The 15,496-nt window shown below is 44.1% G+C and overlaps 1 protein-coding gene across 21 annotated transcripts in view; it reads left to right on the top strand.

The window, feature by feature from the left end:
• macf1a (microtubule actin crosslinking factor 1a) overlaps window positions 1-15,496 on the top strand; it is a 237,642-nt gene that overhangs the window by 190,640 nt on the left and 31,506 nt on the right. For all 21 annotated transcript variants that reach the window (XM_076879037.1, XM_076879039.1, XM_076879041.1 and 18 more), the window contains one exon: window positions 14,441-14,602. In XM_076879037.1, the coding sequence (XP_076735152.1) occupies window positions 14,441-14,602 (162 nt within the window). The remainder of the gene's footprint in view (window positions 1-14,440; window positions 14,603-15,496) is intronic.

Genomic DNA, 15,496 nt, shown 5'->3' with positions numbered 1-15,496 from the left:
TCATTCCTAACAGTCTTTGAAATAAACAGAGCTGCTGATTAATATGGTGCCGAGGGGGTGGGCTGTCTCTCTCACTCCCCCGCTGATGCCACACAGCATCTCAGAAAGACACAGGAAGTGCTCAGCTGTTGAAGTGACATAGAAAGAACATAAGACTGCATAGTCGACATGACGCTGTGGATGGAAAATTTAATTTTCTTTTTGTTTTTCCAAATGTGAAGGATTGCAGCCACATGGACTGTCTATTTCTGTGGATCATTACACCAGGGACAATTAAAGGAACAGGACATCTTTTCCCACAAAGATTCCTTTTTAATTTACCTTTTTTCTCGGTTAATTTCTTTAAGTGTTGTGCCATACCTGCATCTTAACTCTCAGCACAATGGGGAAGCCCCTGAGCCGTCCAGACTGTCTGAGGCAGAACCCTCGCTGCCTTGGAAAAGGTGATGAGGACGAGGCGTACATAGAGGACTGTTACGTCCCCCAGCGATCAATTTATGATACCATGCGCATCAATGAGCAGATTGACCAAGGGACCAAACTGTGTCAACCTTCCAGGAGTACGTTGGGTTCAGGTGGGGAGGTGAGAGGAGAGGGAAGCACGCTATCCAGCAATGGCACTATTGCAGCTGATTTAGGTGGTGTTTTCGTCTCCAGGAGTGCAGACAATGCCGGAGGTGTGAGGAAACTGGATGAGAGGGTGATCTTTGATGCCTTAAAGCTAACTGGTGATGCTCAGATTATGTCACCTCCTGTTAGTATCGTCGGTTCAGGCTTGCCTATTGCTCCATCCTCATCAGCAGTTGGTGGGGTGGCTGCAGTGGCTAAGAGACGTCATCAGGGAAGCGATAAGAAAGACAATCCAAACCGGCGATCTTGGAAAGCCTTTATGCCCCCGAGTTATCCTGAGTTTGCAGAAAGACTTGAGATGTCCTCTGCTGAGGGGGCAGAGAAACGTTTGTCTGGGGCAGGGATTCCCATCTCTCCTCTACAACCTGTTCCTTCTCACCTCCCTCCATCTACCCCTACGTCCTCCATGCCTTCCTTGCCACCTTACACACCCTCTCCATTATCGTCTGCGCCCCACACTCCTCCTGTCCCCACCTCACCGTCGCTGACACCCACACTCAGCCCTTTGCCTCCTCTTCAACATCCTCTCAGCAGGCAAAAGCAGGTTCATCCTGCTTTTCAGAAGCAACAGAGGGAGGCCCACGCAATGCCATCTCCTTCAAAAGAACAGCTACCTGCTCTTAGTCAGACTCGAGCACTGCAGGTTTCTGGAAATACACCACAGCACAGCCCCAGTGTGTCTCGACAGGTAGACCGAAAACGAGAGGAGCACAGACGGACTGCTAGCTCTTCTAAAGCTGGAGTTAGACAGATCCCAGAGGAGCATTTTGAGTTGGTCAAGACTTCAGATTCAGAGAGGGATTCTCCTCTTTTGGACCAGGACCAGGGAGACAATGCCCCTCTCATCCCACCAAAACCAGTCTTCTGCCCCCCTACCAAGGCCCGCACCTGGCCCCGCAGCATAACAACAGGGAAAAGGACTCAAGTTGGCCTGAGACACAACTTCCCTGTACTCCCTCCTTTACCCCCCTTGCTTGGGGAGGATAATAACACAGATGAAGAGTCACTTTATCTTCTAGACCCCCCATCTCCCTTCCTGAAGGAAGAAGAGGGGCTAATATATGGAGGTCTGCCTCTCTCTCCCTGTATCAGTCAGGAGGGATGTGACGAGGGACTGCTTGGATGGGGTACTCAGGGTGGTGATCTCAGAGAACGCACAGCATCTGAACTCAAATTTGAGGAGGATGAGCACAGGATTCTTCAGGAGCTCGAAGAAGAGGAGCGGAGAAATGTTAGAAGAATACTTGAGGAGGAGGAGGAGGCCTGGAAAAAAGAAAGGGATAAAGCAGAGGCGGAGAGAGCTGAGCGAGAGGAAAGGGAGTGGGAGGCTGTTCTTAAATTAGAGAATAGGGAGATCATTGAACAGGCATGGCACAGGGAAACACTGGAATCAGAGGGATGGGATTTAACGGGCTCTTCTGGACATTGGCCTGTGCTGACTCCCCCTACTGGATTTGGGGGTCCTGAGGTCCCCAGTGCTTCACCTTGTCCCAGCTCGGGAGCAGAGTCAGATGACCTCTTTTTAGAGCTGGAGAGGCAATGTCAAGAGGATGAAGGAGAGGAGGGAGTGGAGATGAGTGTGGACCCTGAGCCTCTCGACCCATACACGCTTCCTTATTTGGAGGAAGAGGATAGAGAGGTGGAAGCAAAGACTGGCTGTGTAGATTTTGAAGGAACTCTTCCTATAGATGCATTTAATTTTACAGAGCCTGATGGTCTTGATCCTGGTTTAGATAAAACCACACGAGACTCGAACATAATTCACTCTGAGCACAATGAAGAAATTATAAACTTTGACTTGATTAAAGCACAAGACCACAAAAAAGAACATGGTTTCATAGATGAAGATTGTGACATTGACTATAATGAGGAGAGTAAGGTAGAGGAAGAGGAGATGAGTTACCCAACAGACTCTGCACTTGGTCAGCAGCTGGATACAGACTCCAGCGGGGGCCGTTTATCCCAGCCAGACAGAACTGGTACCAGTAACCTCACTCAGACAGACTGTGAAAAAGACAAAGCTGGACAGACTGAGACAGACCTGGACAGCGGGGCGTCATCAGAGCATGACGGAGAGGATTACAAAGAGAGAGCCTCCTCTCCATCTCAAAGCCCTCTCAACCCTTATGCTGAGGAGGTGGAACCTGTGGAGGAAGAGATTGAGCACGATGAAGGGAAATTGAAAGAGGAAGAGGAGTTAGAAACAGAGTGGGATGTGTATGACCAATCTGAGCCGAGTTTGGACAGTAGCGAGGGAGTTCTCATGGATCACTCCCTTGAGCCTCCGCACATGGCTGAAAAAGAAATCGACGATGAATGTATACAGGATGTTGACGTTCAAACTTCCTGTCATGACGCTCCTGTCCCCTCAGACTTTAAGCCTTCTGTGGCAATAATATTTGACCCAGAGGGGACATCTTTTGGATCAGACACTGAAAACTTAAATGTCCCCACAGATGTAGCTTCAGTACTGGACACATCTGAACTAGCCCCAGATCCAGAAGCCACACCCAAAATGACTGCTAGCACCCCCAGATCAGACTCTGAGCATACACACTCAGCACCACCTGCCTCTTCACCTCAATCACCTTCTAACACAGACTCTTGTGGCGCATGTTTGGATTCTAAAGACTCTGAAGCTTTTGTAATATCAGATAGTTTTGTTTACCTGGCTGTGTCTGCGCCTTCCCAGTACCCCAGTGACTATCCCCCTTCTCCAATTGAAGACTCAATTCCTCCCAGTCCTATCCCCAAACCACCCTGCTGCCAAGACCCCGAGGAGGAAGAGGGATCCTTTCTTTCGCCTGACAGCTTTGTTTACATGGCAGCACCTGAACGCCCCCAGCCCGGCCCTTCAGATGTTGGCTCAGCCTGTGAGGATACTCAGGAGCAAGACTTGGACTCGTACTCTGAGGGTACCCAGTCCGGGATGGACGGGGTGGAGTTTGTCCTGGGCTCTATGACAGGTGACAGTGACTGGGAGTCAGATGGCTCCGCTCTTGACGTTCCTCCCCTCACGAGCAGAGACCTGGCCTGGGACCAACTTGAGCCAGGTCTGCTACAGAGTCTATTTGCACAGACGGAGACGAGCCGAGCTCAAGCCTGTGCGCCCCAGGAAGACGAGCGCCCCACAGCTTCACCCGCAGACCCCCGTGTAGAAATAGAACGTGGTTCTGAATCAGAGAATGACTCGACTGCATTACCGTGTTTCAACCCTGATACACAATCAGAGGTATGCTTTTATTTTGAAAGTTTGACCATCAAGGTGTTTGATTTTTTTTTTTTCTTTTTGAGTGTTTTGGACTCATACTCTGAGTTGACCCAGGGTAAATCTAGAGTACATAAACTCGTATTGTGCTCGGAGATGACCCATTTACAATAACACATTGTGCTGCTGTGTCGTTTAATTGTGCCATTTAGATATCTGGGATTGCGTAAATGCACTAAAACCGATTGATTTGGAACAGACCAGTGTCTATAAATGCCATGCCGACAAAGAGAAAGCATTAAATTAAACTCCTGGTTTACTGGTATCAAAATTTACCCTAATAAAAAAAGTTTGCCAGCAGAAGATCAAAAATGTGTTTTTAGCAATGATCCATTAGATGTGTACATGTGAGCACACAGAGGCACAGCGTGGAAAAAGAATTGGGTCAGGTAGCCAAGTGTTGAGAATAACTGATGTAGACATGGCATGGAAAATGTATGTGGAGGGAGGGAGTGGTGGAGAAGTTATGTAGACGCCATAATTAGCTAGTTGTGTTTCAGTAGTAGGGCTTTAAATTATTGCAATATGATGCTAAGCGGGGCGGGGGTTGTGCTGTTCATGGGAAACTAGCCTCAGGGCTACTCTGTTTATACCTATAATATGTGTGTGTTTGGGTTGGGATCCGCACTCGCATGCATTTGATTGATCACCTTTTTATTTGCGAGATGGTCAAGGCCTGCAGGTTACTTGCAGAGCTGATCGCAAATGCAGAGTTGAAAACATCTTCCCCCGAGGCCGTGCTGCTGTTGTGTTTATGCTGTCTGTATATAGAGTACCGAACGCCTGTTTTCCATACAGAGTCAGGGCAGCTGCTCGTATCCCAGCTGTGTGTGTCTGTGTATGTGTGTGTTCCCGAGTAACACAGGCCAAAGTTTTCCCCGTTGTTTGAATTATTTGTGAGAAAGGTGCTTGAGGTGTTTTATGAGGCTGTGTTTGTATACCAAGTGAGACCTTTGGGTGACTTTTCTGTTTGGATTGATTTGATTTCTGAGTTTGTGATCAGAGTTGAAGCACAGGCAAGTTACCGATATGAATTTTTTATAAATGCAGCAAAATTAGCCTGACTTGAAACTCGCAGCAGAGGCCTGTCGGTGACTGTAGCACGCTCATCTTTATCTGCATTCAGTATTCGACTTGTTTTGTCTGCGTCGGGTCTTCTATCTCGGAGGTGTGTATTTATATGGGTTTATGTCATCGTGATGGCACGTTTGACAGCTTGTCCTGCTTTCTAGGTGTCAGCGTCTGGCTTAGATTTGCTTCTTGACTCAGAATTTATTTATTTATTTTTGCTCCTCACGTGTTTTTAAAATGTGCTGCAGTTCTGATAATGAACCGTAGCTGCTCGAACAGGGTAAAGCTGGTTTCAGAGATTAAAGATATTAGCAAATCTATCATATCTCCTTTGAGATGTTTGCATACATGAAGAGAGGCGAGCCGTTTGTAATGTCTGTGTGTGAGTGTATTGCTTATAAAACAAAAATGTCGTCTTGTTTTGGGAAATTCTTCTAACACGATGACCCTAGCGGTTTAAGGTAAGGCAAAAAAGGTAATTACTTCTCATCGCGTACATTATGTATGAGCAATGTGCGGTTTGAGTGGTCGCTGATGCACCTGCTGCCACGCTGACGACGCAGGCTCCTGGTCGTGTTTTATTACATTATATTTTTTATCCAGGTAAACGTTGGCTGCTCTTGGGTAACGGCCGAATTATTGTACCCTGTGTGGGTTTAAGAGTACATTACGCCGTGTATTGGTGAGTGTGTGGTTGGGTGTGTAACTGATTTCTGTGTTATCAGTCCTCGTTTGTTTGTTCTCCCTGCAGTTACAGCTGCTCTGGCCTCAGTTTAATGCAATCAGATGTCATGTTCGCTCCCTCCTCAGATGTAAAACAGGAGAATTGCAGCAGGACAGAGCGCTGAGCTCCAGGTGACCTGAAATGACACCAGGCCTGTTGCAGAGGAGGAAAGAAAAGGCTCTGGATGATATTTTTAAGACTAAAAATGGTAAAACTAGGATTGCCACTCGTCAAGCCAGCATCCTGACTATACTTACCTTTTAAATATTTATGTAGTGTAGAATTTGAAGGCTGTTAAATCTGTATGAGACCTTTTCAGGTCTGTAATAATTCTTTTTACAACTTAGATATACAAAGAGCTCCAATTAAAACTTTCATTCATGAAGGAGATGACTAGAATTTACTTTAGCAGGGTTTTTTTCTGAGAAAATAATTTAAAGATCACTGCACTGATCCTGAACCTCAGTATGCATATTAGTAACACCCCGCTGCCACGGAAACACTGTGCTGTTTATTGTTTCACAGTAATGACTAATGGACAGCAATCAGGAAATTTGACTCTAGGGTTCTGTTCACGTTCCTGAAAGGTGACCAAAGAGGTTCTTTTCAATGCATGCTTGTGTGTTTTGTATTCAGACTCACACTTCCTCTTCTCAACTGACTGTTGCATGCTTGGATGCATGCTTGGATGCTTTTGTCGCTGAGATAAAGAGGTGAGAGGTAAATACTGCGGCTTTCTGTGAGTGGACCTGCCTCTGCCAGCATGGTTGCACAAACAGTGTGTGAAGTTGTCCGGGGAGTATAAACTTAGATAAGGATGTGTCAGGACTAACACTCAAACTGTGGGCTGGACTTTGTTGCTTGTTTTTGACCTCTAAAGTCTTTGTCTTGTTTGCCTCTCGGTGTGTCCACCTCTGCTTCTGCTTTTTACTTTTTTCCTCTTCGTTAAACTCGTCTTTTTCACGTCTTTTTTTTTTCGTGCTCTTTGTTCTTCTTTCTTTATTTCTTCCCTCCCACTTCAATATTCTGCTCTCGTTTAAAACCAGTGCGTACACTTAAACAAACACCAGGCAATTTTCATGTTAAGTTGCTGATAGAAATTAATTGAAAAGGGATGATGTGACAACCATGGGGAGGACAGATACCATCAGATGAACTGACAGAGTTTATTAAGACAAAGGAGCAGGCACAAAAACACAGGCGACAGGGGAGGTAGGGTGGAGGAAGCTTTTGTTTTCACAGGGAAGCACCTTTTAGTGGTACACGAGGCCTTAGTACAAAGATAAGAGAGCCACGCTGGCAGGCAGACGCAAGCAGAAGGTCTTTGGATTAGCATGGAGCTCATTTTAAAGCACAGTGTGTGTATGCGTGTCCCGCAAACAGACAGACAGACAGATGGACGAGCTTTGCATGCTGTTTGATGAACTGGAGCGAGGGAACATACAGTACAGACAGGCTGAACGATGGCAGCTTATGCACTGAGTGACAGTTCTGAAAGAGTTTGTTTCATGGTTAACATTTTGTTGTCTTTGGGTGCTCTCTGCAGACACAGGTTTGAAGTTCTTAAAAGGGTCTTAAATGATTAAAGGCTCACATCAGAGGTAGTCGCTACGGAGTGGATGTAAAAGATGGATGAATGACATCGCTCATTGGTTGATAGACTCTCATGTTGAAGCCTCAAGTTAAGCTTCATGAGCAGAATGGAATTTGTGAACAAAAAGGTTGGGTGGGGGGGGGTGATTACTGAGAACAACAGGAGACTTTTAAGAGTCAATAAATATGTGAAAATGACTCAGCTCTGTGATGTTTTACAGCGTCACGGATGACCGCATCCAACCTTGTATAATGCTGTGAATGACACTGAGATTAGGGTTGATCTCTTCCCTCAGGAGTGTAGCTACTCGTCTCTGTTGGCTCCTATAAAATCTGATGCTCTGAATCGTTTTCCTTTTATTTAGTTGTGGTGCTTTTGATGTTGAAACGGAACAAGATCCAGATCATCCCTCCCAACAGTGCCATCGCTTGTTGTTGTTGTTGCACGCTGAAGACTGTTTCAAGATGTAGTGCAAAAATCTGTGGAGGGCCTAAATATTTATTCTGGCCTGGGATAAAAATGTATTTAGACGTGGCAAGAACGTGTTGACCCAGGCTAACAGCAACTTGTTTATGACCAAGCTTTATGAGCAAGCTGCACCCATAAACTATAACTCGTTTTGCAGACACAGCTACGTGTCTGTGCTTGAGTTTTTTGTTAGCACTAGTAAACACACAACAGGACACATTATTTGGGAGGTAAATGCATTAAAAATGCTCCAAAAAACACTATCACAAATACAGTGCAGCCCTCAATTCAAGCCTTAATAAAATTTAGACTAGAAAGCTTTTAAAAACATAAAATAAAATAAAAATCCAGACATCCACCATATAGTTGCTGTGAAATGGAAACTGGCTTTAGAGGCCAAAAATGAAGTCTTTAACCAGTGCATAAGCGTTAACGCCGCTTTTGAGTCGGCCTCCAGTGGCCATTGGAGGAACTGCAGGTTGTAGCGCTTGCTGGGTTTCGTTCTTCAGTTCTAAAGTTTGCTGGTTTGTAGTCATAAGAGGTTTTTCCCTTTGTTGCGACAAACTTCTCTCAGTCCGTACAGATCAGTCAAAACAAAATCTGAAACATTTGTAACATTTTAGAATTATTATATTTTTTATATCCTGCACGTTTTTACACATTGCATATAAATTATGTTCCGCTAGAAGGAAAGACATCTTTTGTCAGCTTAACGCCTTAATATTTATTTTGAAATGACTTCTGAAAGGTTCGGTGTGGCGTTAATAAATGGGTCTTAAAAAGATTTGCTGTAGCTTTCAGCTGTTGCTGAAATCAGAACAAGTACAAGATGAAACTGTGGAAACAAACGGGCTGAAGAGGCAGATGAAAAAGCAGAGAGACAGACGAGCAGGGGTAGATCGAGCCAGGTGGCTTAAGGTCTGCAGCTCATACATTTGTGTTTCAATTGATGTGATAATTCCGGTTGTGAACATCCGCTTCTGGGATAAACCTGCAAAAGACGGAGAAGAGAGGGAGGGGGGATGTGGAGCATTAAAGCAAAAGCAGGGAGACATTGATCTCCCACTAGAACTGAAGGTAGTTGTGTTTAAAATACATCAATAGTACATCAAATGTTTGCAGTGTTTTTAGTGATTTTTACATATTTTTCCTCCCCCTTTGCCTCATGCTGTGTCACTCCCACCTCTCTCTCTTTCTTTCTTTCTTTCTGTGATATCAACGAGAAGACAAACTCTTAAAAACACAGAGCACTAAAATCCAGGGAGATTTTTCAAGAGAAACACCAGAGAGGGGAAAAAAAGATGGAAATAATTCAGAATTCCTCCATTTCTTTGTCTCTCAGGGAGTGATTTAGCACAAAAAAATCCCACAAATATGCAGAAGATGATTAATCCTGTGAATGAAGTAAATGTTTAAAAATCCCCTCCCCCCTGAAAAAAACTGCTGGTTGGACAGAACAGGGGAAGAAAAGGAGTGGGGCGAGGTTTTGGGACAGTGTGTTTTGAATGCAGTCCACATTTGCATGAGATTTGTATCTGTTTGTTGGTGTTCAAATACAGGTTGGCTGGTTTCAAATGGGATTTATGAACCTATTAGCTCCCTTCATCCCTGTGTCAGATTTATTTAGACCGTGGATTAAAGGAAAACCTCACCGACAATACCATTTTCACTTTGTGGTTTAGTGGGGAAACAGATTTCTTCCCCTTCCTCCTTTCTCCTCTTTTCTTGTTCCATTAGAAAGGAGAGAAAGGAGCAAGTGAGGAAGGATAAGGGCTGGAAGACAGGAAGAGAAGGAGAGACGAGAGCTGAGGCAGGAAGAGAAGGGGAAAAGGCGAGAGAGGAGGAGGAGGAGGAAGGATGGGGGTGAAGGAAAAGCAAGTCTGGGCAGTGCTGTCAGGACCAGTTCAGTGTGTGCTCATTTTCTCCTGTTGGTTTTCTCTTTATTGCTCGTGTACGCTTCTTCATCGCACAGCAGGTTCATCTCACCTTCTCTCAAGTTTCAAGCAGTTGTAGCTTCACAGACACTCTTAAAGAAGATGTTTGTGATTTGACCACCAGCACTCACAAAGTTTCATAGTAACAGAAATCAGTTATGAAGGGAAAGGCAGATGAAAGGAGAGGACGCAGTTCAGAGAGCAACTTTAAAGCCTCGATAACAAGTCGGAAAAGCTGAGCAACATCCTGCAGAGCCCAGATCTTTTTAGATGCAAGTGCTGTGTGTTATTAATTTCCTTTTTCTTATTTTTCTTTTCTTTCGTGCATGTTTGTAACCGTAATGGTAACAGTTAAAGGAAAGCTGCTGTGTGTTAACAGCCAGCATGTCCGTGATCTGAAATTGATGTTCTGGAGATATGCCATCGCACAGCTCCAAATCTGAGCCGTGTGTGCGATCGATGCGCCGTGCAGCTACCGTGATGCGAAATTCCAGTTCGAGATCCAGTGAGAATATTCCTGCTGGGATCGCGAGTTCTTTCTGCATCCGTGTTGTTAAACATCAGCGCCACAGTCACATGTTCACTGTGCTCGCCATTATTCTTGGTCAGAACTGAGATCATAGCTTGACTGCTCACTTCAGCAACAACATAAATTTCAGCCCAGTTAAACCAGTGGATGTGTTAAAGTTGTGGGTTTTTGTTTTGTGGTGTTTTGGTCAGGAGGCATGCCCAGAGTAGGGAATGTTTTTGTGCAGAAAAATCAACAGGTGCTGGCAAGCAGGCGATCATTAATAATCCTTTTCCAACATGGATTCTCCTTTGGAAACCATGTTAAAGCTTTTGCTAACCTCTAGGTTACTATTGTTGAACAAAGGCTCTCTTTTTCCCTCATCTCCACGGTGAGTGAGTTTTTAGGGGGCTTTTAGGGGGGAAAGGGCTGAAAGGGATTAATGACACAAGACAGATTGAGCACATAAGCATTTTTTTCTATTTTCTCATTTTCATAGTCATTGGGAGTCATTAAAATCATGATTTCATTAATCTACTAATCACTAAGTGACAGTATCTGCCTGTGATCTCATGATGGATGTTTCCTTGAGGGCCTGAAAGCATGTTTTTTCAATCAGACTCCAGCTGCGAGCAGTGGGGGTGCACATACAGACAAATAATTTGAACAGTTGTTTTACATGAGAGCTTTCTTTAACTGGGTGTGGCTCCCTTGGAGGAAAAAAGTGATGTCAGCTGCTTTCGTTTGAATCAGAACGTGACCACACCGCTCCCACTTGGTTGTGTTGAAGCAGATACAGTGCGAGTCTTTGGGTGTCACATTTCTAATATATAAATTATAAATCTTGTATTTTTAGCTTTGATTCTGTTGCTTATTTACTTGTGAATATTTAATGTTTGGCAAGTTTCTTTTATTTATTTATCCTCTTTGAAAGATGCGCTTATCAAACTGTTAACCTTTGAGGCACAGGCCAAATACTTAAATCTGGGAATTGGCTGCTAAATTTCTAAGCATTTCACCAGCTCTTTAAACTGTTGAGATACTGCAAACAGAGCTTTATTTAGCCTCCTGTATCAACACCTCACAACCTTCTCCAGCTTTACTCAGATCCGCCTTCATCCCAGTGTTTTGTATCGCCTGTCCATGCTGAACTGCGGCTGAAGTGAGAAAGCCAGTGTGGGTTTGCAGTCCAGATGGAGAGTTTGAGTAGGAAGAAGGGGAAGTATGGGAGACGGGAGGAGGAGGCGGCTATGGCGGGGAGAACGAGAGGAAGATGAGAGGAGGTAGAAAGATGAATGATGACATGACGTGAGGAGAAAGGTTGAGTATGGCATTAAAGCTAAGTAAGATCAGTCGGAGAGTTTGGGTGCATTTTTAATTCTTATTTTTTTGCTGCATTGCTGGCTGAGGTAGAGAAGAATGACAAGTATGTGGGACATTTTCCAGAGCTCTGGTTTAGTAGATTCAGCTACTCAGAGCTGGCGAGAAAGAGAGCGAGCAGGGCGGCTGAAGTAGAGGCAGAAAGAAAAGAAAGAAAAAGGAGGGAGAGCAGACAGAAATGCAAGCGCACACAACCTATAACGTTTTTATATACATCTCTGTGCATGCGTGCGTGTGTGTAGGTGATGAATGGGCGGACTTTCCCTGTTTTTTCCTTTTCTGCTCTCCTCTATCTCAAACACACACACGTCAGGATAAGGCGAAGGGTGGAGCAGGTCATGGTTAAAGTCATTGTTGTTCTGGCCGACAGACTTCCTGTTCCAAGCAGCTATGACGCCCATCGCCGCAACACAGCTGTGTCCAAACTGGACGGGAATACACACACACAAAAACGGCTCATTCATATTTAATCATGCACAGTGACTAATACCTGTAGAACACTTAGTCATTTCGTGTACACACACACATAATTACACACACTGATTAGCACTTCTGCACAAAAAAGAATCCTATAAACACACAGATATGGAAGTACACGCACAAACGCACACGTGCGTGCTGGCATGGACGACTTGTAGTTTGATGCCATATATAAACCAGATGAGCAGAAACCTGTAAAGCCTTTGATTATGACCAACTGCAGCTCAACAACTTCCAGTCCAGCTACAACAGCGAGTCTGTAAATGTCTCCAGCACATCATAAATCTGAGTGTAAGGATTTCAAAGCTTTAGACTTCAACAAATCATGTCCTGAATGGTAATTCTTCTTCTCGAGATTTATTTTTCATCATAAATTTAAAAGCCTGAAGAAAATTCACTCTTTAGTTCCACATTTTATCACGTTAAAAAAACATTACTTAGCAGAATGCGGATATCTGAAGATAACCTTTGATTATTCTTAGTGAATCTAATAGAAAAACTTTGAATAGAAATCTGTGGAAAGTTCAGTTTTCTGACCTTTCACCTGTTCACTGTCACCTGACTTTAAATCGATGAATGCAGGATTGTTTTGCATCTTACAATTTTACAAAAACACAACATATCTAACATTTCATAGTGAAAATAATGACCCATTTATCTAACACAGTATTACATTATTACTTTGGTAACACTTTCAGCTGTGAATGCTCCCAATCTGTGGTGGCATTTCCCTGAAACCCAAACCTTTATTTTCCCATTTTCTCCTCTCACTCGCTTTAAGTGAGCCCCCCTCTCCTCAGTGTTTAACACCAGCTATTTTCCCTCAGGCATTGGATTTACCACAGTCTTGTGTATGTGTGGCCTGGATGTGCACATCTGGTTATTGTGTGTGTGTGTCTCTTTGTGTGGCCATTGGGGTTTGGCTGCAGTAGCATCACAAACCACCACCACCAGACCTAATTCTCCCTTTTTGGACCGATTCTAAATGTCAGGACTTCTCAAATGTTTTCACGACAGCCCGCTCCTCCCCGCCCCTCAGCCCGGCATTACTGTCATGGATTCCCATTTGATGGGATTTCATCCCAGAGGCAGCCAAGAAGATTTCCTTTGTGGTGGTTTGCAGCGTTCCCCATGGTCAGAAAGTTGGTGGAATACTGTGAAATTTTCGACCTTGTCTTGCGGATTTGGCAAATTGTTGGATATAACAGGATGGTTTACTGGAATTTAGCAGAATGTCATTCTTTTTGTCCTGACATTTTATTGCATTAGGTCGTGGTTTGGGGCTATTTTTCTTCACAGTAAGGCTGCAGCGAAAACTGTTTACCCCTCTAGAAAAACAGCATTAATAAACCAAACAGGAACAAGAATTTATAGGTCTGGGAAGAACTCCAGATTCTGAAATGTGGAAATTATAGTCAAGTCACACAGGTTTGTCATGTGATGTTTTTGTGGGGCCTTTGAAAGAAATGTAGGATATGAAAAACGCCCATCACAGTTACCACGGGACGAGTAATAATATTAGATTGTCAATATACGGTTTCAAAAATCTAATATATTTTATTTTTCCCAAGTTCGAGATAAATAACTTGCAGATTAATACCGCTCAGTTTACTACTGACACCTTAGCTGCTGGAGAGCTTTGCAGTTTTCCATCGGTGAGCCAAACGGGACCCGTCACCGCTGCAGAATGTGTTTGCTTACAGCCGTGACACAGTTTTACTCTGAGAGAGGGAGACTGACTTATTGGCTATCGCTCAGTCTTTTTCGGCCTGGGAAGTCAAGTCTGGTTGTCTTTAGCGTCGGATGGCTGCTTCTATTGTCATCACAAGATGGCTCCAGCCCTCCACTGTGACGTGCATGCGTGATTAATGTGGCCAGACAGGCAAAGTTGTGTGTGTATGTTTTATAAACGTGTGTTGGTGTAGGTCTGCCTGCCTGTTTGTGTGTGGATTTGGGGGTGTGAGCGAGTGAGGGCTGTGTGCACCCATACGGTACGGTTTGTGTGTGTGTGTTGTCAACTCAGCCTTTTCCAGCCATCCTGTTACTCGTCTAAACCTCTAATCCTCGTAATCCCCCCCTCACCCCTCCTTTTTTTCTCCTCCTCCCTCCACCCTCGTTTTTCCAGTTCCCTTCCTGTCTCCCACTCCTCTCTATCCAGTATATCCACTTCTATATGTAGGCACATAAAGTGGGACGGTTCACTTCCAATTGTTGTCGTGCAGATTGAGTATGTGGTGTATTTTTGGCTGCAGACTGCTGCTGAACTGTGTGTTTAAATAAACAGTTGAAACTCTTTCTTTCCTTTTTTAATAATTCATGGATGGAGTAAGTCAGTCAAACAGTCAGTGACAAACCCCTTTCTTTCTCTTCCTTCTCCTCTCAGGCTGTGGAGAGAGAGCAGGTAGACAGCATTCAGCCAAAGCTGCAGCACGTCAACGCAGTGGGTCAGGGTCTCATCCAGAGCGCCGCCAAACACACCGACACCCAGGCGCTGGAGCACGACCTGGAGACCACCAACCTCCAATGGAACTCACTCAACAAGCGGGTACGGCTCTAGAAAAGATCCAGTGATGGTCAAAACCATCAGGATCAGGCAGGGAAAACAGATAATAGGCCAAAATCAGCAGCGTAAGCACTGTAAGCACTCAGCCTTGGAGATGGTTTAAAGGTAAAACCAAATACTTAAAGCTCACTGGTGCATCTGTACTGGTCTCGACTCCTGTGTGCTTTTCATTATCTCAGCAAAGATGTTTAATTTTCACTGTCTTCTGCATCACATCAAAGACTAAGAAAATTAAGAGTTATAACGTTGTCCTTTTTTTTAAATCACATTTTGAGTTCAGCCTTTTACTGTAGCTGCAGTGGCAGCTTGTTGTTATACTTCTCTATATATATTTACCCGTATATGTAAAAGGTGGATGTAGACAGTCACAGATTTTCTTTTGATTTCTTAAGTTTAGTATTTTCAGCAGGGCTGTTTGGGGGTTTTTGGAGCCAGGTGTTATCATAGTTTGCCGAGAGGGTGAAGTGAATGAAGCTTTGTTAGAAAGCTGCCTCCACATTCTGTGCAAACTGGTGACAAAGATGTTAAAAGAATTTCTCACTTCATGCACTGTGTGTTTCTATAAATAACCACACAGCAGTGAAAACTGTTTTTAGAGTGAATTTGATTCAAAATGCTCCAAAAGGCACCAAGAAACAAACATGCAGTCCAGTTCATGGCTCCAGATATCTGAGTTGAAGGGTACCAGCTAGCAGTTTACTCAGAATCCACCTGACAAGTGGACGAGTCTGTATTAAGTAAACTCGTCATAAGCCTCACTATTCTTTAAATCTGTTAGTTAAGTGCCAAGCTGTTAACATGACTATTTCTTCTCTTTAATTCTGCATAAGTACATGAAAGTCTTTAGGGATTGACTTCCTTTGGAGCTTATTGGCT

This window comes from Maylandia zebra, linkage group LG22 (genome assembly GCF_041146795.1).
Source record: "Maylandia zebra isolate NMK-2024a linkage group LG22, Mzebra_GT3a, whole genome shotgun sequence".
Lineage (NCBI taxonomy): Eukaryota > Metazoa > Chordata > Actinopteri > Cichliformes > Cichlidae > Maylandia > Maylandia zebra.
The sequence above is the reverse complement of the archived record's forward strand: the minus strand, read 5'-3'. Positions and strand labels throughout refer to the sequence as shown.